The sequence below is a fragment of a genome, assembly GCF_019968955.1.
Source record: "MAG: Porospora cf. gigantea A chromosome Unknown PgA_NODE_2_length_148957_cov_356.986, whole genome shotgun sequence".
Classification (NCBI taxonomy): domain Eukaryota; phylum Apicomplexa; class Conoidasida; order Eugregarinorida; family Porosporidae; genus Porospora; species Porospora cf. gigantea A.
The window spans coordinates 46,324-65,253 of record NW_027151586.1 but is presented as its reverse complement, the minus strand read 5'-3'; the positions used below and the strand labels follow the sequence as shown (position 1 = coordinate 65,253).

The 18,930-nt window shown below is 54.5% G+C and overlaps 14 protein-coding genes across 24 annotated transcripts; 7 read left to right on the top strand and 7 right to left on the bottom strand.

Moving 5' to 3' along the window:
• Positions 1 to 50: 50 nt before the first annotated feature.
• Positions 51 to 1,112, top strand: KVP18_000794 (uncharacterized protein; the record flags this gene model as incomplete). The annotated part of the gene is made up of 1 exon (XM_067950217.1): positions 51 to 1,112. The coding sequence occupies one exon, from the start codon at positions 51 to 53 to the stop codon at positions 1,110 to 1,112; it is 1,062 nt and encodes a 353-aa protein (XP_067810204.1).
• A 20-nt stretch (positions 1,113 to 1,132) lies between these two features.
• Positions 1,133 to 2,311, bottom strand: KVP18_000766 (uncharacterized protein; the record flags this gene model as incomplete). The annotated part of the gene is made up of 1 exon (XM_067950165.1): positions 1,133 to 2,311. One exon carries the CDS (start codon positions 2,309 to 2,311, stop codon positions 1,133 to 1,135), a length of 1,179 nt encoding a protein of 392 aa, XP_067810158.1.
• Positions 2,312 to 2,333: 22 nt separating this feature from the next.
• KVP18_000824 (uncharacterized protein) lies at positions 2,334 to 4,202 on the bottom strand (the record flags this gene model as incomplete). The annotated part of the gene is made up of 1 exon (XM_067950267.1): positions 2,334 to 4,202. One exon carries the CDS (start codon positions 4,200 to 4,202, stop codon positions 2,334 to 2,336), a length of 1,869 nt encoding a protein of 622 aa, XP_067810249.1.
• A 48-nt stretch (positions 4,203 to 4,250) lies between these two features.
• KVP18_000755 (uncharacterized protein) lies at positions 4,251 to 6,029 on the top strand (the record flags this gene model as incomplete). Of its 2 annotated transcripts, none has more annotated exons than XM_067950130.1 (1): positions 4,251 to 6,029. In XM_067950130.1, one exon carries the CDS (start codon positions 4,251 to 4,253, stop codon positions 6,027 to 6,029), a length of 1,779 nt encoding a protein of 592 aa, XP_067810124.1. The 2 variants fall into 2 exon arrangements, with proteins under 2 accessions (XP_067810124.1, XP_067810125.1); XM_067950131.1 differs by having other exon boundaries at positions 4,701 to 6,029.
• A 252-nt stretch (positions 6,030 to 6,281) lies between these two features.
• On the bottom strand, positions 6,282 to 6,992 carry KVP18_000791 (uncharacterized protein; the record flags this gene model as incomplete). The annotated part of the gene is made up of 1 exon (XM_067950211.1): positions 6,282 to 6,992. One exon carries the CDS (start codon positions 6,990 to 6,992, stop codon positions 6,282 to 6,284), a length of 711 nt encoding a protein of 236 aa, XP_067810201.1.
• A 54-nt stretch (positions 6,993 to 7,046) lies between these two features.
• Positions 7,047 to 7,706, top strand: KVP18_000806 (uncharacterized protein; the record flags this gene model as incomplete). 2 transcript variants are annotated; one of them, XM_067950236.1, is made up of 1 exon in its annotated part: positions 7,047 to 7,706. In XM_067950236.1, one exon carries the CDS (start codon positions 7,047 to 7,049, stop codon positions 7,704 to 7,706), a length of 660 nt encoding a protein of 219 aa, XP_067810222.1. The 2 variants fall into 2 exon arrangements, with proteins under 2 accessions (XP_067810222.1, XP_067810223.1); XM_067950237.1 differs by having other exon boundaries at positions 7,116 to 7,706.
• A 158-nt stretch (positions 7,707 to 7,864) lies between these two features.
• KVP18_000789 (uncharacterized protein) lies at positions 7,865 to 8,338 on the bottom strand (the record flags this gene model as incomplete). The annotated part of the gene is made up of 1 exon (XM_067950209.1): positions 7,865 to 8,338. One exon carries the CDS (start codon positions 8,336 to 8,338, stop codon positions 7,865 to 7,867), a length of 474 nt encoding a protein of 157 aa, XP_067810199.1.
• Positions 8,339 to 8,394: 56 nt separating this feature from the next.
• Positions 8,395 to 11,047, bottom strand: KVP18_000774 (uncharacterized protein; the record flags this gene model as incomplete). 2 transcript variants are annotated; one of them, XM_067950182.1, is given in 2 exon segments in its annotated part: positions 8,395 to 11,010; positions 11,024 to 11,047. In XM_067950182.1, 2 exon segments carry the CDS (start codon positions 11,045 to 11,047, stop codon positions 8,395 to 8,397), a joined length of 2,640 nt encoding a protein of 879 aa, XP_067810174.1.
• Positions 11,048 to 11,095: 48 nt separating this feature from the next.
• KVP18_000759 (uncharacterized protein) lies at positions 11,096 to 13,390 on the top strand (the record flags this gene model as incomplete). 5 transcript variants are annotated; one of them, XM_067950139.1, is made up of 5 exons in its annotated part: positions 11,096 to 11,271; positions 11,299 to 11,492; positions 11,521 to 12,466; positions 12,495 to 12,912; positions 12,941 to 13,390. In XM_067950139.1, the coding sequence occupies 5 exons, from the start codon at positions 11,096 to 11,098 to the stop codon at positions 13,388 to 13,390; spliced, it is 2,184 nt and encodes a 727-aa protein (XP_067810133.1). The 5 variants fall into 5 exon arrangements, with proteins under 5 accessions (XP_067810133.1, XP_067810134.1, XP_067810137.1 ...); XM_067950140.1 differs by lacking the exons at positions 11,299 to 11,492; positions 11,521 to 12,466; positions 12,495 to 12,912; positions 12,941 to 13,390 and having other exon boundaries at positions 11,096 to 11,275; XM_067950143.1 differs by lacking the exons at positions 11,096 to 11,271; positions 11,299 to 11,492; positions 12,495 to 12,912; positions 12,941 to 13,390 and having other exon boundaries at positions 11,547 to 12,470.
• Positions 13,391 to 13,712: 322 nt separating this feature from the next.
• On the top strand, positions 13,713 to 15,146 carry KVP18_000820 (uncharacterized protein; the record flags this gene model as incomplete). 2 transcript variants are annotated; one of them, XM_067950259.1, is made up of 2 exons in its annotated part: positions 13,713 to 13,848; positions 13,876 to 15,146. In XM_067950259.1, the coding sequence occupies 2 exons, from the start codon at positions 13,713 to 13,715 to the stop codon at positions 15,144 to 15,146; spliced, it is 1,407 nt and encodes a 468-aa protein (XP_067810243.1). The 2 variants fall into 2 exon arrangements, with proteins under 2 accessions (XP_067810243.1, XP_067810242.1); XM_067950258.1 differs by lacking the exon at positions 13,713 to 13,848 and having other exon boundaries at positions 13,902 to 15,146.
• A 201-nt stretch (positions 15,147 to 15,347) lies between these two features.
• KVP18_000756 (uncharacterized protein) lies at positions 15,348 to 16,512 on the top strand (the record flags this gene model as incomplete). Of its 2 annotated transcripts, none has more annotated exons than XM_067950133.1 (2): positions 15,348 to 15,806; positions 15,856 to 16,512. In XM_067950133.1, the coding sequence occupies 2 exons, from the start codon at positions 15,348 to 15,350 to the stop codon at positions 16,510 to 16,512; spliced, it is 1,116 nt and encodes a 371-aa protein (XP_067810127.1). The 2 variants fall into 2 exon arrangements, with proteins under 2 accessions (XP_067810127.1, XP_067810126.1); XM_067950132.1 differs by having other exon boundaries at positions 15,835 to 16,512.
• A 69-nt stretch (positions 16,513 to 16,581) lies between these two features.
• Positions 16,582 to 17,610, bottom strand: KVP18_000775 (uncharacterized protein; the record flags this gene model as incomplete). The annotated part of the gene is made up of 1 exon (XM_067950183.1): positions 16,582 to 17,610. One exon carries the CDS (start codon positions 17,608 to 17,610, stop codon positions 16,582 to 16,584), a length of 1,029 nt encoding a protein of 342 aa, XP_067810175.1.
• A 108-nt stretch (positions 17,611 to 17,718) lies between these two features.
• Positions 17,719 to 18,487, top strand: KVP18_000827 (uncharacterized protein; the record flags this gene model as incomplete). Its single annotated transcript, XM_067950271.1, has 2 exons — positions 17,719 to 18,189; positions 18,218 to 18,487. 2 exons carry the CDS (start codon positions 17,719 to 17,721, stop codon positions 18,485 to 18,487), a joined length of 741 nt encoding a protein of 246 aa, XP_067810253.1.
• Positions 18,488 to 18,489: 2 nt separating this feature from the next.
• Positions 18,490 to 18,909, bottom strand: KVP18_000829 (uncharacterized protein; the record flags this gene model as incomplete). 2 transcript variants are annotated; one of them, XM_067950274.1, is made up of 1 exon in its annotated part: positions 18,490 to 18,909. In XM_067950274.1, one exon carries the CDS (start codon positions 18,907 to 18,909, stop codon positions 18,490 to 18,492), a length of 420 nt encoding a protein of 139 aa, XP_067810256.1. The 2 variants fall into 2 exon arrangements, with proteins under 2 accessions (XP_067810256.1, XP_067810255.1); XM_067950273.1 differs by having other exon boundaries at positions 18,490 to 18,804.
• Positions 18,910 to 18,930: the final 21 nt, after the last annotated feature.

Sequence of the window (18,930 nt, the reverse complement as noted above, 5' to 3'; positions counted from 1 at the left end):
ATACTAGTCCCCTTGTGTGCGTAGCCAGGAGAATCCTAGCGAATTTCTCCATGAAATTGCTCCTGTCGATTGCCGTGCCGCTTTTGGCTTGCGGTCAGACCACCACACCAGCACCCAGCGTTCCCGTCCTGTACATTGGCCGAGTTGACAGCCCTCTCTCCGTCCCAGGTCCCATCGATTTCGCTGAGTTCGCAGTAATTTCCTCGTTGGGGACCGCACGTGGCGACTACGTGTTCTCGCAGGCGGTGCCGAGATCGGTGACAGGAGACTTCGAGATCAAGGAATCAACGGACGCTTCGGTGGAGAGGGCATACTACGTAGCCGTGAGGCTCGGCAAGTGGGAAACCACGGTAGGAGATATCCTTGCAGGGACGTCCACGGGGGCTGCAGGTCGAGTAGAGTTCCAGGACCCTGCTGGAGTGAACGTGACATTTTCAGAAGCTCCAACTGTGCTTCTCTCCGACGCGAAAGCTGTCGCCGCGTCGACTACAGACCTGTACGTCCCGGCGATCGTGTCAGTAGATACCACCGGCTTCACGTGGCGACCAATGAAAACGTCAGGTTCTGCTCCCGGCGGACAGCCCACCCTTACCAGCCTTCGATACATAGCAATGCCGAAAGGAGACCTGCCGTTAAATACCTCAACGCTGAACATCGCCGACAGCAGCACCAACGTAGTCGTGGCTAACGCCGTATGCGGTACGGACACATTCTTCGCGACTCCGATAGCCCAAAACGACTGGGCGAGCGATGGCGGACTGGTGATCAGTGGAGCATTGAGTGGCTCAACGCAGACGACCAGCTTTACACACAACAATATGACCGGCGTCGGCACCGTGGTCGTCGTGAAGGACAGCTGCATCTCCATTGACATGACACGCATCAATCAGGTCGACATCAACGACTTTGACGACGACTACGGCCAGGTGTGGCTGGCGGTGTTCTACGCCTCATTAGCCGTGTTTGGCTTCACCGTGTGTTTCGTGGTTCCCCAGATCGTGTTCGGGACGGCCAGAGGCACTCCCAAAGAAGAGGCGCCTCCGTCAGCCTCCGGGTCACGTACTGCCTCTCACGCCTCTCCCTCACCCACCCCAGTCCCGCGCAGCCGATGAATAGCATTACAAATTACTCGTCACATCTTAAAGGCAGGTCGGTCACTTCGCTTGACAATGTTTCTTGAGGATAGATTCCGCCGAGTGGGGTGCGCAGCGCGACCCGCCTTCATAAGGTTGAATCCAGTGGGGCGTTCCTCGTTCTCCTTCGCGTCGTGGTAAATGGACTCTGGGCCTGCCTTAACACACTCAGTCGTGCTTTTCGGAGAGCCCAAGAGGCTGGCACGATGCCAGCCTGCCACCTCGTCATTACCTGTCTGTGGGGCTTCGTTAGAGGCCTGTGCCCTGCGCTTTTGCTTGCCCTTGATCATAATTCGTCTGGAGGCGGCGTAGGACAAGCATACCCACAACCATTCAGGCAGAAGCCAGATCAGAGACTCTTGCAGTTGGTGAGAACGGAAAGGAGAGACGGTAACTGAACTGATCGGCCATCGGCTTGCAGTCTTCAGTCGACCCAGGACACATGAACTAAAGTCGTCAGGAGACGGAACGAAACGGTTCGGGTTTCGTATCTTAGCCAGCTGCGTCGCGACCAGCATAGGGGCGAAGTTCACAACGGTGACGCGTGAAAAGCACGCCTCAGCGCGCAAGGCGGAAGCGAAGCTAGCCAGTCCGCCCTTCGAAGCGGTGTACACCGCATACAAAGGAGACGCGGGTAGCGTAGACGCTGCCGAGCCTAAAAACGCCACCACTCCTGGCAGGTTCTTGGCGACCATAGCGCCGTACACTGTGCGAGTGAGCTGCATAGCGCCCAGCAGGTTCACCCGGACAACGTTGCTGACCTCGGTGTCCGTCAAGTCGTGGAGGTAGGTTGCGCATGGGCACTGCCCAGCACAATTGACAAGAAGGCCTACTTGGTGACTCTCTACCAGGTTACGCGCCTGAGTCCAGCCTGGACATTCCGCATTGCCCACATCCATGGAAAGAAGTACCACCTTGATGGGCCTCCTGGCTGCTTTCTCAACCTCGCACTTCACCACCTGCAGCTCGTCTTTACGACGACTTATTAAAATCATCTCCGGCAGGCCCTCACGCGCAAGAGCTATAGCGAGTGCCTTACCAATGCCGGCGCTCGCGCCTGTGATCATTGCACACCGCAACTCCTTCAGGTCCCGAGGGGATGAGTAGTTTTCGTAGAGCCAAACGACCACTCGAAAAGCCAACCACAACACGACAGGGAGCAACAGAATTCCGATCATTACCGAATATGGAATATCAATTTCACTCAACTTTAATGGATCCATAGATGGTTTTCACGAAGAGAAAGCTCGACATGAAGCCGATGGACCCCAGCACCACCGCCACCGTAAAGCACAGGATGAATGCATACCCGAAATAAATGATGACGCTTGCGAAGCGGACAATCTCGATCGAGAGGAACTGAACGAGAGCAAAGATGAAGAGGTAGATGCCAGCGCTTGCTCCAGAAATGAATGATCGCCACCACCAATGGTAATTTTCTTGCACGAGGGAACTGTAGGTCGTAATGGTGCTCACGAGGGCTGCCGCAGACACGGTCAGAAGGATGATGAGAGTCAGAAATCCAAACAGATAGTAGAAGTTGTGGTAAATGAGGCTGTTGGCGATGGAGCTAAGTTCCCCAATGGCCACAGATATCGGAATGATGCCAGCGCCAAAGGCGAACAGGTTGGGATTGTACAAGACAGGTACAGACTTTACTTCTCGAGGAAGCTTGTTAACGCGCACAGGAACTGTGAAGGGTTCCTGTCGGTAGCCGTAGTACGCTCCTGCTATCGTCAGCGGCGTGGAGACACCGAACCAGAGGAAGAGAAGGATGAACATCGTCCCAAACGGCACGCTTCCGGAACTACCCTCATTCCATAGCACAAAGTTAAGCAGGAAAAATACCGAGAAGATAACTCCTGGGTATAGCAGAGCTGTGAAGACAGTCACAGCCAGGGACCGTCCCGCATAGAGCTCGTCAGTGCCCATAGTTTTGTTGAAACGGGCCGCGACAAACCCTGCGGGGCCACCGAGCAACGCAAAGAGCAGTAAGGAGCTTTCGAGTAGACCTCCACGGTGAACTGGACTGATGATACCGAGTAGCGAGAAGAACGTCACCAGCGCGATCATGATGAGGAGCTGGACGCCAGATCCGGCGAGAGCCGCCAAGAATCGAGAGAATAACGGTCGGCGGAAGACATCTCCATGCACGAGCTTCCAGCCAGTCTCCTCGTCTTCAGCCTCGATGTCGTACAGAGTGTTGTAACGTGCGATATCCTTCAGCACAGTCCGCATGAGGATGATAATTCCACTGACACCAAGCAGGAGGACTACAATCAAACCGTCGACGACGGCGTACCAGTGAATAGCCGCCTCCTCATTGCTTAGGCGGAAGTACGGGTCCCATCTGGTAGCCCAAGCCACGTCGCTGACCTCGAACCGTACCGAGTATGTGAAGTAGACGCCCATACCGGACGCGGGTACTGCGGCCGACAGGAATAGAGGACCATGGTCATCCTTACGCTGCGCACATGGATTGGACACGTCCGAATGGGCAATGGATCTGGGAATCACCTCGGCACCGACCACCCGATTGCCTCTATCCGTGGAGTGGTACTTTACGATGAAGTCCAGGTGGTTCATGATGGTATACTTATCCGACCCCATAAGAGGTGGGAGGCCCAGAGGATACCCAATTGTCACAGCTCCCTCCTGAGCATCCATGTGGCTCAGCTCCAGCTGTAGGGCGACTGGCAGGTCGTCCACATTCAGTGTTACAAAATACCGCTCGTCGATGAGCTGCTTTAGCGTCTCCAAAGCCTCCTTATTGTACTCTTTTCTGCAGGATACCTTACAGTCTTGGTCTTGGTTCATAAGAAGCTCATACGGCGTGTTCTCTACTACGTCGCCCTCTAGGATCTGGCCCAGGTTTAGCCGCTCCCGCGTCAGCACGTCAGGCCGGCAGAAATCGAAGTGGTAGTAAGAGTATGGAATCTGCGTCTTGTGAGACATGAGCTTTCCAGACGTCACAGGAATCGGCGCCCCCACTTCGTACGTGTTCGCCGTTGAACCTGGGAGGTAGAAAGCGGTGCCAGAACCCAACAAGGCGAGTAAGCACGTTTTCATCCTATTCTGTCGCAAAATGTTATATTCAGCGTTATGAAGTAGCCAGTCATGATGAAAGACCTCAACCGCGAGCCATCAACCGTACCCAGCACCTTTGGCCGTCCCCACAAAGCTTTTCGACCAAGTGTGAGTCGAAATGCCAGTCCGGATTTGCCGGCGCGAATGGAGTCGCGGTCACCGGCTACGACGTCGAAGAAGCCTCTGGTCGTGAAATGGCCTTCTGTTGGGTGGAAAAATGACATCACTCCTCGTACTTCTATTGGTTGGAAAAATGACATCACTCCTCGAAGAATTCAAGTACGCTTCCAGCGAAAATCTCCGACCGTGGAGAGGCGCTTGACGCCGTTGGTTATCGCAAACAAAAAGTTGGACAGTTGCGTTTCGCCAGCTGGGAAATCGAACTCTGGTGACGCATCTCTAGGCCTCGAAGCTTCAGGCCTCGGAGCTTCAGGCTCTCCTCGACCTATGAACCGCAAGAATCTCCCACTGTCCGTATTCATGCACAGCAAGCGGCAGGCACCTGGAAGTCTCGAGTTGAGCAGTGCTTCGCCCTCAAGTCACATCAGCCTGGGGTCCTCCTCCATCAGTAGTCTGAGCGCCTACAAGGCCAGGCAGCGCGAGGCACGCCTGATGAAGTTGAGACGGAGAGCCTCGCCGCCGGCACTGGAGGAGGCCACTCCGCCAAGCGGAAGTGACGTCTGTTCCGCCGTGAACCTTACGCCGCGCCTCAACTCACCCATTCTGAACCGACCTTCACCTCCCTCAGTGTACTTCCCGATGCCTCACATCGAGTCGCCACTCACCCGGTCGCCTTTCGTGCTAAGCGGGACGAGCAGTCTTGGAACCAACCCTCGCCCTGGGCGCCTGTCACTTCTGGGAGCACGCAGTCGACGATCAACAGGTCGCGAGTGCGCTCCCGAGCCACCGTCCTTGCGGCGCTACAAGCGACCTCGGGATATTCGAACTGCGCTGCAGTTCGATATGCTATCTCTGTTGGACAGCTTGCTTGCCGCCGGCGATGTGGATGTTAACGACTCCGTGGATCTGCTGCCGATTTGGAAGGCCTCATTATTTCAGGGAGCTGCGCCGGCGAGGGCCCACCTCCTGCTTCTAGCTGTTCGTCTCTGCTCCGTTGACTTTGTAAGGCGCCTAGTCTCTCGAGGAGCCATCATTTCGGCAGCAGATGCCGCAGGGAGAACATGTTTAGACTATCTACTTGACCGCGTGCGATGCTCGGAAGCCGTAGGCCAAATCAATCCTATACCCTCCACAACAAGCTCCCCACTGGGTACACCGGTACTGCTGGCCGCACCTTCGTCACCTCCTCGCTGTATTTGGACTGAGTGGCTCACCACGGCCACAGTAAAAACGTTAGCTACTCTGGTCTGCTCCTACGGAGCACCCCAAGCTGACAAACTCGACGTACCGTATCTGTCTCGTGCGGTGCTACTGTACAGAGAAAAGATAGACTCCAACTGGGACCCGGCGTTGGCGCTCGTGGACGTGCTTACATGCGAGCAGGCCTTTCACAAGTTCCGCCTTGTATGGTCATGGGTGCAAGATGCGCAAGAAACGCCGCCACGAACGCCTCTACCGTTCATGAGCTCGGTGCGACGTCGGAGGTCATCCGCCTGTCGTACAGCACCTCACAAACGCACTAGTGGGGTGTACACCGTGCATGAGGCGGACCTTGTGAGAAGCGACCTGGCTCCCAGACTGACTGAGTTCCTCAAATACCTAAGAAGCCAGCGCTCCCATGCCGCTTTCACAACAATGTGGAAGATTGTAGGGGGACCTCGTACGGAAAACCTCCTTCGAGCCAACTAGAGTTTTCATTTTAGAGGCAACAATACGTTGCCGAGAAAGACGAGCACATATATCACCGTTAGACAACAAGTGATGAGGGGCAACAAAGGTGTCTCTTTCTTCAGAGAGCTCACGCACTGCCGCTGCAATCCCGACAATGCGAAACGATGCTCCTGCTCGGCTCAACAGCATTCGCGTAGAGTGACCTCTTTTATCACACGCATCCACCAGACATTTAAACTCCTTCGTGACGTCAAATACGGTACGCATACACTACCGCCTCTTACGTTCCTCGTCTTCTCGCCGCCGTTGTTTGTCGAGTAGGATGACGACGAGTCGCACGAAGACGGCGAAAATATCCACAAAGAGCATGAGTGCGTTGCTCAGCACGTCTGCTCGGCCCGCTTCAACTGACATCAAGATCAGCTGGGTATCGTACACCACGAATCCCACGAAGGAGAACAGCCCAACCCACAGGAGGCCGTCCTGAATGAGAGGCCACTGCAGGAAGAGGTTGGCCAGGCCAGCTAGGGTCATGTAGCTGACCACAGTGGACAAAAGGGCACCTAGGTAAAGGGCCTGTCTCCGGCGGGTGAAGAAGGAAGTCAGGGTGAACGCCGCGAATATGGCGAAAGAAGCCAGAAAGGCGCGTGGCACTATCTGGGGATTCATGATGTCAGCGTAGAACACAAGTTCTTGCACTGACACTCCCATGAGCAGAGAGACGGACGAGAGCACGACTGCCCGGATCGTGTTGAACCCCTGGTTAGCCGTGGACATCAGGTAAAAAACGCCCGCCATGTGCAGAAGACCGTTGAGAAGAGACGGAATCCCCGCCAACACATCCAACGCGCATCCCAACATCGCGAGTAGGACACACCAAGCGAGGCAGGCGTACACATTGGTTAGGTGCCGTTGCTGTGCTTTGCTGATGGGAGACATCCCAATGATGTCATCCCAGCTCCAATCTGGACGTTCAAACATTGTTAAATCCGAATTTGAAATGGCTGTTGTCTTTTTATCGCGCGTAAATACAGAATGTTTTTGGACTTCTGGTGTCCAGTGACAAATGTCAAGGAGGATCCACGCGAAGTCACAAGGCATAACATGCGGCGAGTGCTGCGTGAAATGAGGTCCAAGTATGGCCCTCCGCTCCCGTGGTGGCGGCACGTACAATCGTGGTTCCTAGAGGTTCGTGACCTCCTGGATCCGAAAAGCGAAGTGGACGAATTGACCTACCCTGCTACGATCATATTCTTGATCGGCGGTATGGCACTGCTGTTCATTTTGGTTCATATTGGCAACTCCATTCAACCAGCACCAGAAGTTCCTGTGCCTATCGTGCCGAGCCTCGTGTGCCCTTTGGACACCCGCGCTATGTGCCCCCACACCTTAAATGAGGTGTTCACCCCTCTTTGCTGGCCCGCAGACCGACAAGCACATGTCGAATCAATATTGACGTTCGACGATCTCATGGAACTGGATGTGGAACCTCAGCTGCTAAGCACAGACCAGGTTCGCAGCGTCCTACGGAGCATATTACCTGACTACATGATGCAAGAGGCGGCGGCCAACAACCCACCACTCGACTGGCGGGAGTTGTTGGACTTTATCTCGACACCGAACAGTACGACAGAATGGCCTGAGGTCGACGCTGCAAACACTGAAGAAGGAAGCAAATGGCTGGGTTGGTGGTAGATCGTGGCCTCTGAGTGTTTTGCAACCCACCAAGGAGACCGGACCCGCTGCACTTCTTTCCCCGAAGAATTGTCGATGAGTCAATGTCACCGAGCCACCTGAGAACAGCGAATGAAGAATTGTCGATGAGTCAATGGTCACAGCGAAAGACAATGCACTCACGCCTTAGTGTCAAGATGCATGATGGCCTCAATGACGTCATTGTTCTTAGCGAGGAGGGCCTCGACCGCATCTTCACGACTCTTGTTGCTAGCACTCATCACAAGTTCGATGTTCTCATCTGTGATGTCCTCTCGACTCACAGCAGAAACTGGCTCGGCGTCAACGGTTTTAGGCGGAGCGACAGCCTCCTCAGCGCCAGGAGCCTTCTCCAGAGACTGTAACAGCTGGGCCATGCCCTGCGTATTGTCGGAGACCTGGGCCTGCCCAAAAGCGAGGAGCGCTTGAGATCCAGGGAGACGGAAGACATCAGGCTTGTGAATCACGAAATCTGATCCTGGGGCGACTCGCAGCACCACCTTCTCCACATTCTCGAGTTGAATGCCGCCCTGCTGCTGCAGGGATTTCTTGACGCGCTTTTCAGCTTTGCTCTGCTTGTGAGCTGTGCGGGAGGCATCAACAGCAGTGGTCATCGTCTTCAAAATGGTGATTAAGGCGTATATGTTTCGTGCCGGTGTGTGGGGGCTATTCAATTGCGGCTAAGCTTGGGTTTCTTGGCAGGCCTCACCAGCTTCACACAGTGAGGGTGTGGTTTCGGAGCAGGTTCCGATCCCACTACTGCTTGCAGATGCAACGGGTTGGGCCTGGCCAGGAATGTTTCTTCGGGTGTCTTGTCATGGATCTGCTTGTACACGAGTTTCGGCTCCACAGACACCACTAGACCCTCGACTATGTCAGGACAGCAGTGGGCCATCATGCATCGGTTAACTATGATGTGGCTTTGCTTGACGAAGTCGCCATGTACGTCCAGCAACACGTTAGCCAGCAAGGAGCTACTGTCACTTAGCGCTTCCACGCTCAAGGCCAGGTGGTCAACCTCAAAGTAGCTTGGACCTGACTCCTTGATAAGGGAACTCCGGCGCAGTAGATTCTCGACGTGGCCAAGCACCGTGTTTACAGTCGAAACAGGCGTCTGGGACCCCACTGCATGTGTGATTTTGTGGATGGTCTCAGACAGCCGCAATAGATAACGAACTTCAGGGGTACGGTTGGAACTCAGCAGCTGCTCCGTTATCTGGTCATAGATAATGCTGAAGTGCGCCATTATGAGAGATGCGCACAGTCCTGGCTCAGCGTGCAACAGCAAAGGGAACTCCGACCCCACGAGATCGTACACTTTTCCTTCTTTATTGACAAAGACGTCTACGGCTTCCTTGTTGTAGAAGTCGTGTGCACTGCCCTCTGGCGGTCTAGCATAGGGGTGAAACTGCGGAAACGCGGAGACTCGCGGGAATAAATCACAGTAGCGTACCACCAGAGAAGCTTCTTTCGGGATTAGAAGCATTTCCACAATGGACCTTGAGCCGCCAATGCTAGCCATCCGCTCCACTGCCGCCTTATTGAAGGTCACAAGGAAGTGCTGGACTTCACGGTAGGTTCCGTGTATCTCTAGAAAGCCATAATCCAGCGTAGGGAAACTACAGCAACGAACGGAAACGGTGTCACAGACGGGTTGATCTGCGAGGCGAAGTCCTCCCGTAATCATGGCCAGCTCCAGCGCGGAGTGGCGCCTGGTGACAGTGTCTACCTTGGCCAACAACGTAGAGCATCCCTGCCACTGCAGAATGTTCGTAGATGGCAGCAGGAAGGCAGGCACCACCAGATTCGCCTTGAGAGGCAAACACTGCTTAACCTGCTCCCTGGTCATGCGGTGGAGCATGTCCAGCAGTAAAATCGGACATGATTGCCGAACGTAGGTATAGGGGAACCAGCCCGTGATCGGCTGGCCCTTGTAAACGTTACGATGGAATTCTAGTTCCACCAGGTGAGGACCGCCTCTTGGAAAGTGGACGTCGGTCACTCTCGATGGAACGTCAACGTCTGGGGGTATAGTTGACGGATTGGCAAACCAGAAATTAGTCATTCGAGGATCCTGAGGCAAGCGCGGGACCCAAGTAACCCTTCTCCGATCGTAGCGAGCATCCAGTATCAGCTCGCTCAGCATGTCCTCTAGATTGTGACACTTGGGTCTAAGAGCCTCCTGCAGCATGGAGAGTCGTACGGCATTGCGCGATAGGGAATGCACTGTATACAGGAGCAGCGCCTGATAGCAGTCTGCTCGTCGAGAGTGCTTCACCTGCTCGTGGGCATCGGAGTTGAAAAGCGGCTCGTCTCGGATAGTTCGCCTGACAAAAGGACCTGCTGTCGTTTCGACGATATGTACGCGATTACAGAACGTGCAAGGGACGCGCTTCTCACACGAGCTGAGGGCTGACAGGCGCCCCACGTCTCGAGAGCACCGGCGGAACACTTCCAGGTGCTCAGTATCCACGCCAAAGTCCGGCACAGGAAACTCCTCATCGTTGAACCAACCAGGGGCATCGCTGGCGGCAGGAAAATCCGGCACTCTCAGCTCCGCTGGTTGATCCCGTCGAACACGGCAATCCCCGCCCTTGACCTCGGCGATCAGCGCGTTAAGCAGCATCGGGCAGGAGTGTCGTCGGACGGTACACGGCAAATACTGGTCACCGTTAATTCCGTGGCGAATCGCAAACCACGATCGGGCGAGACAGAGCGTCCACAGCTCCACGATGCAGGCATCGCGACGAAACCGAACAAGTTGGCCCAGCGTTTTCTCCCGGCGTCCGTTGTAGGCTTTGACTTTCGTCATTTTGAGCTTTTCTTCGTGAGGTCTGCTTCTAGTTCGCACCATCTCCACGTTCCACCGTCTAGACTCCGCTCGCTGATGGCTTTCTTTCATCGTTGCTACATCGTAAGCCAGGCGCTCTGACAGAAACCGACGACAAACGGACCAGTCACTTCGCGGCTGGCATTCAAACGCTGCTGCCAGCTCCTCGAGCCAAACGGACACGTTGGGTGGCGGCGTGCCTTCCAGGTACCCCAAGCATATCTCGTAATGATCGTGTACGATTTCAACTTCCTTCACGTTCGCCAGTCTCTCCCAGGTGTCGTACACAGGGTGCCAATCCAACCACCGAACCAGCAGCTGCTTGACACGTTTCGGCCCATAACGTGCCTTGTACAAGTTCCTGGCGATGAAGTACTCCGGATTCTCTATCTTGGCGAAATCAGTCGACCGTTGCAGAATAGGAGGGCAGTACACATACGCCTGCGTGATGGCCTTCTGGTCCACTTACCCCAGACGAATGATTCACGTCCATTTTAAAGCTACAGCTTTTTGTTTTGCAAAATATAGAGATAAGCTGCTCATGGAGGACGACCTAGAGGCCTTTGAGTTCATCCAAGACCTCGGCCCCATAGACGACTTTCTCCCAGCGCCGACGCGGTCTGAGAAGGCGGCGAGAGGGAAGAGGAAAAATATCGTTCAGGAGAAGCAGGACGAGTCCCGCGAGCTGCAGCAGTACGTGACTATGGCGCAGTTTGAGTGAGCTCGGACTTGGGACTTATGTAGCGTGTCCGACTGTGGGAATTCCGTGATCAACATGGCTGCCAACGCATTGAGTACGGACGCACCGCGGCCCCGCTGGAACTCTAAGGCCGAGTATCTGCTAGCATGCATGGGCTTCGCCATGGGGATGGGTGCTGTTTGGAGGTTTCCGTACCTGGCTTACAGTAACAAGGGGTCACTGCTGATTCCGTATTTCGGTGGGAGGTCAGTGGCCTTACTACTCAGTCTGCTCTCTTCTTTTTGGCTTCCCCATGTTTGTGCTGGAGTCTGCCCTGGGTCAACAACTGCAGGTTGGATTCCTTCGTACATGGAGGGCGATAAGCTCGCGTCTCGTGGGCCTCGGCGTGTCGTCCTGCATCCTCTCTGTGATATCCTCCACCTACATCAACGTACTAGTTGCGTGGTCGTTATTCTATCTGGGCAGCTGCTTCACGTACCCATTGCCATACACCGTAGGTGGTGTCGACCATGCGGACAGCGCCCGAAAGTACTGGACAGAAACTGTGCTGCAGAAAGGGCATGACATGACGGATTTCCGTCGGGGCATGAATTGGAGTTTGTTCGGTGCACATTTAGTGGCTTGGAGTTTAACCGCCGTGCTCCTCTGCACTGGCTTCCTTGGTCAAAAGCGTACGTTGCTAGTTACCGGGGTGGTGCCCGCCATTTTGCTCTCGATGCTGCTGGTGAGAGCCGTCACGCTACCTGGAGCACGGGATGGTTTAGTCCTCTTCCTCAAGCCGTCGTGGGAATCCGTGTTCTCCCTGTCTGCATGGACAACTGCGGCTTCTCAGATGTTTTTTGGACTTGGCATTGGGTGGGGTGCGCTGATCAACTTCGCGTCGTTCAACCCGATGAGGAATAATTTCTACAAGGACGCAGCATTCGTAGTCTCCATCAACGCATTCGCAGCGATGCTTTCTGGGACCATTTTCTTCGCGATCGTCGGATACATGGCGCATGCCAGCGGGTTGGAGGTCGATAAGGTTGCCAGAGCAGGCACCGGCTCCCCGTTCCTCGTCTTCTCCGTTGGTGTGGGTCAAATGCCATTGAGTTCTCTCTTCGCTCTGTGCTTTTGGAGCATGATGGCATTCCTGGGGCTTGTGTCACAGTATCAGACCATGGAGGTGGTCATGACTGCGCTCGTCGAAATTGATCTCTTGAGAAGTTTGAGGTAAGATTCCACTCGGGGCACAACGTAGAAGAGGCATCCTAGCTTCCGGTACCTGCGCCGTCCTGTGCGTCTTGGGCCTTCTCTACGTCACCCCAGCGGGAATTTGGTGGATGAATCTGACAGACGCCTTTACAGGCACGATAGCCTTGTTTACTGTGACATTCATAGAGGTCCTCGTGGTCGTCTACGTCTACGAAGTACATCGCTTTGCTGATGACTGCTACCAGATGACCGGAAAGCGCTTGGCACATCTATTTCGCTGGGTGTATCAGTATATGCAGCCATTCTTACAGTCGATGTTCCTCATATTTGCGCTGATGAACTTCGCTTTTGCACAGGTCGGGCAGTTCGTTGAAAACCAGCCTGCGTCGCCCCATGGTGCGGGCTGTGGAGACGACGACTGCAACTCAGCGCTAACCCAGGGAGTCTGCGACCTGACGAACGACGTGAGTCACTCCTGGCCGGCAAACGCAGTGGTGCGTCTGTGCCCCTGGATTCGGAGGCTTGTTTTGTGAAAACGGCTCCTCGGATTTGTGGTGCCCCGAGAACTGCAACGGAGTGGGTCTCTGCCGGCCGGACGCAGTATCTGGAATCGGTGTTTGCCAGTGCTATTCAGAGTTCTACGGAGCCTCATGCCATGGGGAACGATACGCATCTGGGTGGAAATCTTGGGCGCATCTGCTGGGCTGGCTCTTCAGCTTCGCCTCATTAGTACCCATTCCATTGATGCTGATGTCCTCCACTTTCAGACGGTCCCTCAAGCGCCGCCTAGACGCCACTTCACTATTCCGAAAGCCTAGGCCGCTGAAACCTGTCAACCCTCATGAAGTCGCCCCCTCCCGGTTTCTAGGGTTTATGTTGGACGAGAGCAGCGAGGATGAGGATGAGGAGGTCGAGATTTCCGAGAAACTCGATCCCACTTGATGTGCTCAAATCACGATCCCTCTCGACCTATCAGCAGCACCTCGCTTGCATACAGGCTGCAGGTGCGCAGATCAGCAGATTTGTGTGTCGGGTGAAACTTTCGCCTGTTTGAGTTTTGGAGGGATCATAGTAAACGTCATAGAACCGACAGCAGGATTATTGGGAGGCTGTGGACGCGAAGCTGCGAAGGAACGGGACGGCCACGTCGCCGTTACTAGTGTCGACATTTGAAAAGTCCGATTGCCAGCCTGGAGCTGGTCACCGTAAGCAGAGGCGTAAATTTCATCTGCATGCAAAATTCGGATCTGACTGATAATTGCAAATGAGTTTTTTTAACGTGATTCAACGGATGAATGAGGGTAAGGAAGCCGAAGTGATGGCCGAGATCACCACTACGGTTGACGATGTCACTACAACCAGCGAAAATCCTGTGGTTCACGTCCGAATGGTTCATGCGGGTAAATGACAGACTCGTTGTCACACAGGAAAGATCCAGTTGGAGTATTTCGATATGGACGGCTTCCTCGGTAAAGGCGGCATCGTCCTCATGTTCCTGAAGGGCAAGCAGCTGCATCACGTACCGTATCCGTATTTGGGTGAACAGCGCGACGAATGGAATCGCCGAGAGTTGGAACTCGTTAATGCGGGTCTGCCAGCGACACTGCCGGTCTTATGGCACAACGACCGCCCGCTGGGAGAGGCCACAACGATACTCCGCTACCTAGCCAAGAAGCTCGGCGAATACGGGTCGGACCACCTCCGTGACGCATACGCGGACATGATCGTTGAGAGCCTGGATTGTTGGCGAGCGGAGCTGAGCACTTACATTGGGAAGTGTATGAAGAGCGAGCACCGCGATTTCGAGACCAACAACTACTGGAGCTCCAGGCTGGTCTACCTCCAATGCCTGGAGCGTATGTTGAAGATCCAGCTTGCCCGAGGAGGGGGGCCGTACACGCTGGCTCGAATCCCTAGTTGGGTTGACTTCTTTCTGTGGGGTAACTTATGGGACGACTTCCGAATCCACAAGGAATTTAAAGCATGGGTGGACTGCGAACTCCGCGTTGTGGATGCGCAGCTGTCGAAGGTTCCTGACCCCCCAAACGGCGAGACAGAGAGCGAGGTCGAAGTAAAAAGTCAACCGCTGCCCATAGAGGAGCACTGGTCGCCCTCGGCGCCACTAAGTGAAGGGCAGAAGGCAGTGGGCGACTTCTGGAGAGACCAACGGGAAACACTGAAAGCTCGAAAACAGGATCTGCAGAGGCATAGTGACCTTGTCAATTCCTACCCCTTCGAGGCCTTTCCGTGCCTAAACGCTATTTGGGTTGGAATATCCGGTCTACCTGCCGTACGAGCCTGGTCGAACGAAGTTGAAACCACTGATGGGGTGCGCCTCAACTTCAATGAGGAGTCGTCGCTGAGCGCTGACAAGTCTAGCATTGGAACCCACTCTGCACTTGGTAGTCCGCAACCTGAGGAAAGCCGCGAAGAATCCCGAGGGCCGACTTCGGAGGCCTCGCACCATTCCGCTCAAGTAACGACGTCAGAAGTGCAGCTGAAGCCTGATTTCTGGAGGTCCGGTGACGTGGTTCACTCCAGATACCAGGTCCCCGAACGCTTCCCTGGGGAGTTCCCTGCCTGGGCGCAGATGACCCACTATCGGCCAGTGAACGCTAGTCGCCTCGTATCGCGTGTCCCGTTCCGAAATCGCCAAGAGCCGAAGATCACGCAAAAAAAGCGTTACGGGCTTTGCTAGTGTATTAACGCAATAATGGATCTAGTGTCCCTGCGAACGCTATTCTTTCTCTCCAATGCCCTAGTGAGCCGCCTTTCTAGTGGATACAGCTTTTAGGGTTAAGTGCTCGTCACTGCTGCGTGTCTCCTGACCTTTTCGTGGCATTTGATGCCTGCGCCTCAAGCAAGGTATGTGTCGCGGTGAGTTTTAGGCGCGGGCACCATGCAGACAGCGTATGTGGCCTTTATCAGTGCCGCGTTGTACGGGGTTCAGACATTTTTCGTCTCTCTGGTGGGTCCTCTGCGCCTGCTAGAGAGCGAGCAGATCATTGATTTCGCACGGAACTTCGTTTTCGACACCAGCCTGTTCTTGATATTCTCTTCGCCCACCCTTCAGGGCGAGGCCGCAACGACTCGGTGGCTCGTACGTAGCGTAGCGCTAGTGGCTTCTTTCAGGGTGATGGTGCTGGTGCTGTCGCTCAAGACCGATGCGTTGGCGGACCAAGGAAAGACCGCGGAGGACCTGGACCGGCTCTTCCTACTGACGGCGTCGGCGACTGGGACCGTGTTTTTGGTCCTTTGGATACTGCATGGGCGGGTGTCCCTGAAATCAAGTCTTGTTCTTTGGGTAGCGTTTGAGCTGACAAACTGCGCCGTGGATCTTATGGCGAATCTGGCAACTGTGAGCGAGTCCAAGTGGACCAACGCAGATCGCACTTCACGCTGTGGAGTTAGCCATCGTACCCGACTCCAGTACAGAATGGCCTGAGCGAAATCCTCACCTACTTCTGATAGAGCTGGTTCAGAAAATAATATCCTCACTGATCACATTCGTGTTTTTCACGGTGACGCTTGTGAGTTCCACTGGGTCACTGCGCAACCTCCCTCTCTACCTGGTCGGTGACGTTATTCAGTCGCTACACGCCCTAGTCACGCGCTCGATCAGCTTTAAGAAGTACAATGATCTCAAAAACAGCTTGCACCGCTTAGAGGACCCCTCCTTGGAACAGCTAGAGGAGGCTGACAAGTGCATTATCTGCCGCGACTTGCTGACAGTGGGATCCAAGCTTCTCTCATGCGGGCATATTTTCCATCGGGAGTGCCTCCGATCCTGGTTCTCCCAGCAGGCGCTGTGTCCCATATGTAGGGCGGAGGTTGTACTTGGTCCGGCAGAGCCCGAGGTCCCAGTCGAGGACTCCAAGGAGCCGGAGACGACACCAGAGGTCACTACAGAAAAGCGCTCCACAAGAGAATCTCGCAGAGAGCGCAAACGCAAGAACAAAGAAGTGCTTCTGGAGAGTCTCAGACTTCTGAAGGAGGTTACAGCAGAACAGCAACAACTAGTGGACCAGACTCGAGACGAGTTGCTAAGAATTCGAGAGACGTGAGTGCTTCAGCCTGCGATCCTGAGCCAGGTGCACGCGACACTGCGTACATTGCTGCTGAGCTGACTCCCTTCATCTCACTTTGTAACAATGATCAAACCACTTAGCTACCAAGGCCTCCAAGGCCTTGAGGAATGGCGAGCCCAGCAGTTCTAGTTCCTGTACAGAGATCAGTGGCGAAGGCCAATCATAAGGTAGCATGTGGTAGTACGGTACGAGAAACCGCTCCAGCGACTGGCCGAACTGCGGAGCGCACGCTGGAACTTCAGGTCGATGCCTCTCCACAAGGGTGACGAAGTGCATTTTCAGCCTTCTCAGAAAGGCGGAGAGCCTATGTAGCAAGCAGATGTCGGGGCGAGCGCTGCGGGCCACTCCATGCATGGCATCTGCGTCCATTACTCCGATATGGGTGTTCTCTGACAAGAACCGGGCCGCAACGTCACATACCGGAAGCGGCTCAGCCCTTCCGTAATGCATCACGTACGAAGGGACGATCCTAGTAGCCATCGTGTGGCACCGGGAACAAAAATAGAATCCGGTGAAGTGACACAGACGGCGGTGAGCGTCTTCTTTACGCCGAAAACCCAGTAACTCGGAAACCTGGTTTGCTAGGCCTGTGATCAGTCCTTCAGGAGGAATCTCCCTAGCGCACTTCACACACTTGGAACCCTGAATCCTTTCCACCTCGTCTTGAGTCAGTGGAGAATAAAACCATGTTGAGTAGGTGAACACCTTCGTGGCCCCGTGGTTCAACCAAAACATTATACCGTCGGCCGTATTGGCTCCCTGTGGCAGTTTCAGGCGGGGAACAGGCCGGCGGCCAGAAATCAACCTTACAAAGTTACAGTCGTCAGAGCTGTCCACACTCCCCTCACTCGTAGGCAGCCTGGTGCTCCCGAGCGTTTCAGGACCACAGTCCAGCGATCGAGCTGAGTCCATACCAATCAGCTCAATGCTGTGATCCATTGGATTCAGTCGCGACTTCAAAAGCGCACGAGAGGTGTGAGGCTGAGCCGCGCTCCGAGGGGAGCGCTCGAAAAAATCCACCAAACCCCGCAGCTTTGGGCTGACAGAATGCCGCGCGCTTAGTGGCGCGTCCATCGTAAATCTGAATAAATTTTGGTGGCCCGTGAAGTGGTATTGTAGTGAGCACAGATGCTCCCATTTCCTGTTCGGGGTCGAATTTAGGCGATATTATCATCTTCACAGATGTCAGCTACCAACGCTGCTCCAACGCCCTCGCGGATGATGCTTCAAACTCTGCAGCAGAAGAAAAAGGCTGCTGTCCAAGGACATTCGCTGCTCAAAAAGAAGGCTGATGCGCTCAACGCTCGGTTTCGGGGTATGTTGATCGAGATAGTGCGTGTCAAGCGCGAGATGGGTGACATCATGAAAGAGGCTACGTATTCACTCGCGAAAGCCGACTGGTCGACACAGACGGACTTCCGATCGCATATTATGGAGAATGTACGTCGCCCAGCAGTGACGTTGGACGTCAGGAACGAAAACGTCGCCGGTGTATCACTGCCGATTTACACGGTTCACATTGATCCTACCGTGGACGTCATGGGCATGGTCGGAGTATCAGCCGGCGGTCAAGTGATTCAACAGGCACGTGACCAGTATTTGAGAGCGCTGACATTGCTTATTAGGCTCGCGACGCTGCAAACTGAATTCTTCGTGGGTTTGACATCGCGCAGTGACGCAGACCCTCGACCAGGAAATTCGCATGACCAATCGTCGCGTTAACGCGCTGGATAATGTGGTCGTCCCCCGGCTCGAGAAGGACGTGCACTACATTGTCAAGGAGCTGGACGAGATGGAACGTGAAGAGTTCTTCCGTCTGAAAAAGATCCAAGAGAAGAAGCGGGACAAAGCAGAAGAAGAGGAAGCCCTGGCCGCAAAGGCAAAGGCGAAAGTCTCTCACAAGCCCGCGAAGCACGCGGTATCCCTCGAGGATGATGATTTAGTGTTTTAGTTTCAGTACCTATATTTGGTTGAGTAATCCTTAGGACTGACAACCAACCCTCGACCTTTACGCCCCCCCCGGTAGATCGTCTCAATTATGTCCACCATCTCCTGTGCATTGGTTATGGGCCAGTTTACCTTGTTGTTGTTGCCTGTTCCCAAGTCGATCATCATGTGCTTGTTTCGGTAGAAGAACATCAAGGTGCAGGGATCAAACAGCTCGTACATTGCGTTGAAATCTGGCACTTCCCGAACGTCTACGAGGTAGATGACTGCGAAGTTCTTCACCACATCCGCGACTTTGAAGAGAGTCTCATCCATGCGCATGCAACTCGGGTCATGGTCTTGTCCGAACCGGACTGCGACGACTCGTTCCTCTTCGGCTAGTATGGCCTGGTCGACAGCCCAGCCGCTGTGGAGGTGAGGAAGCATGTACGACATTGCATTTCCGAA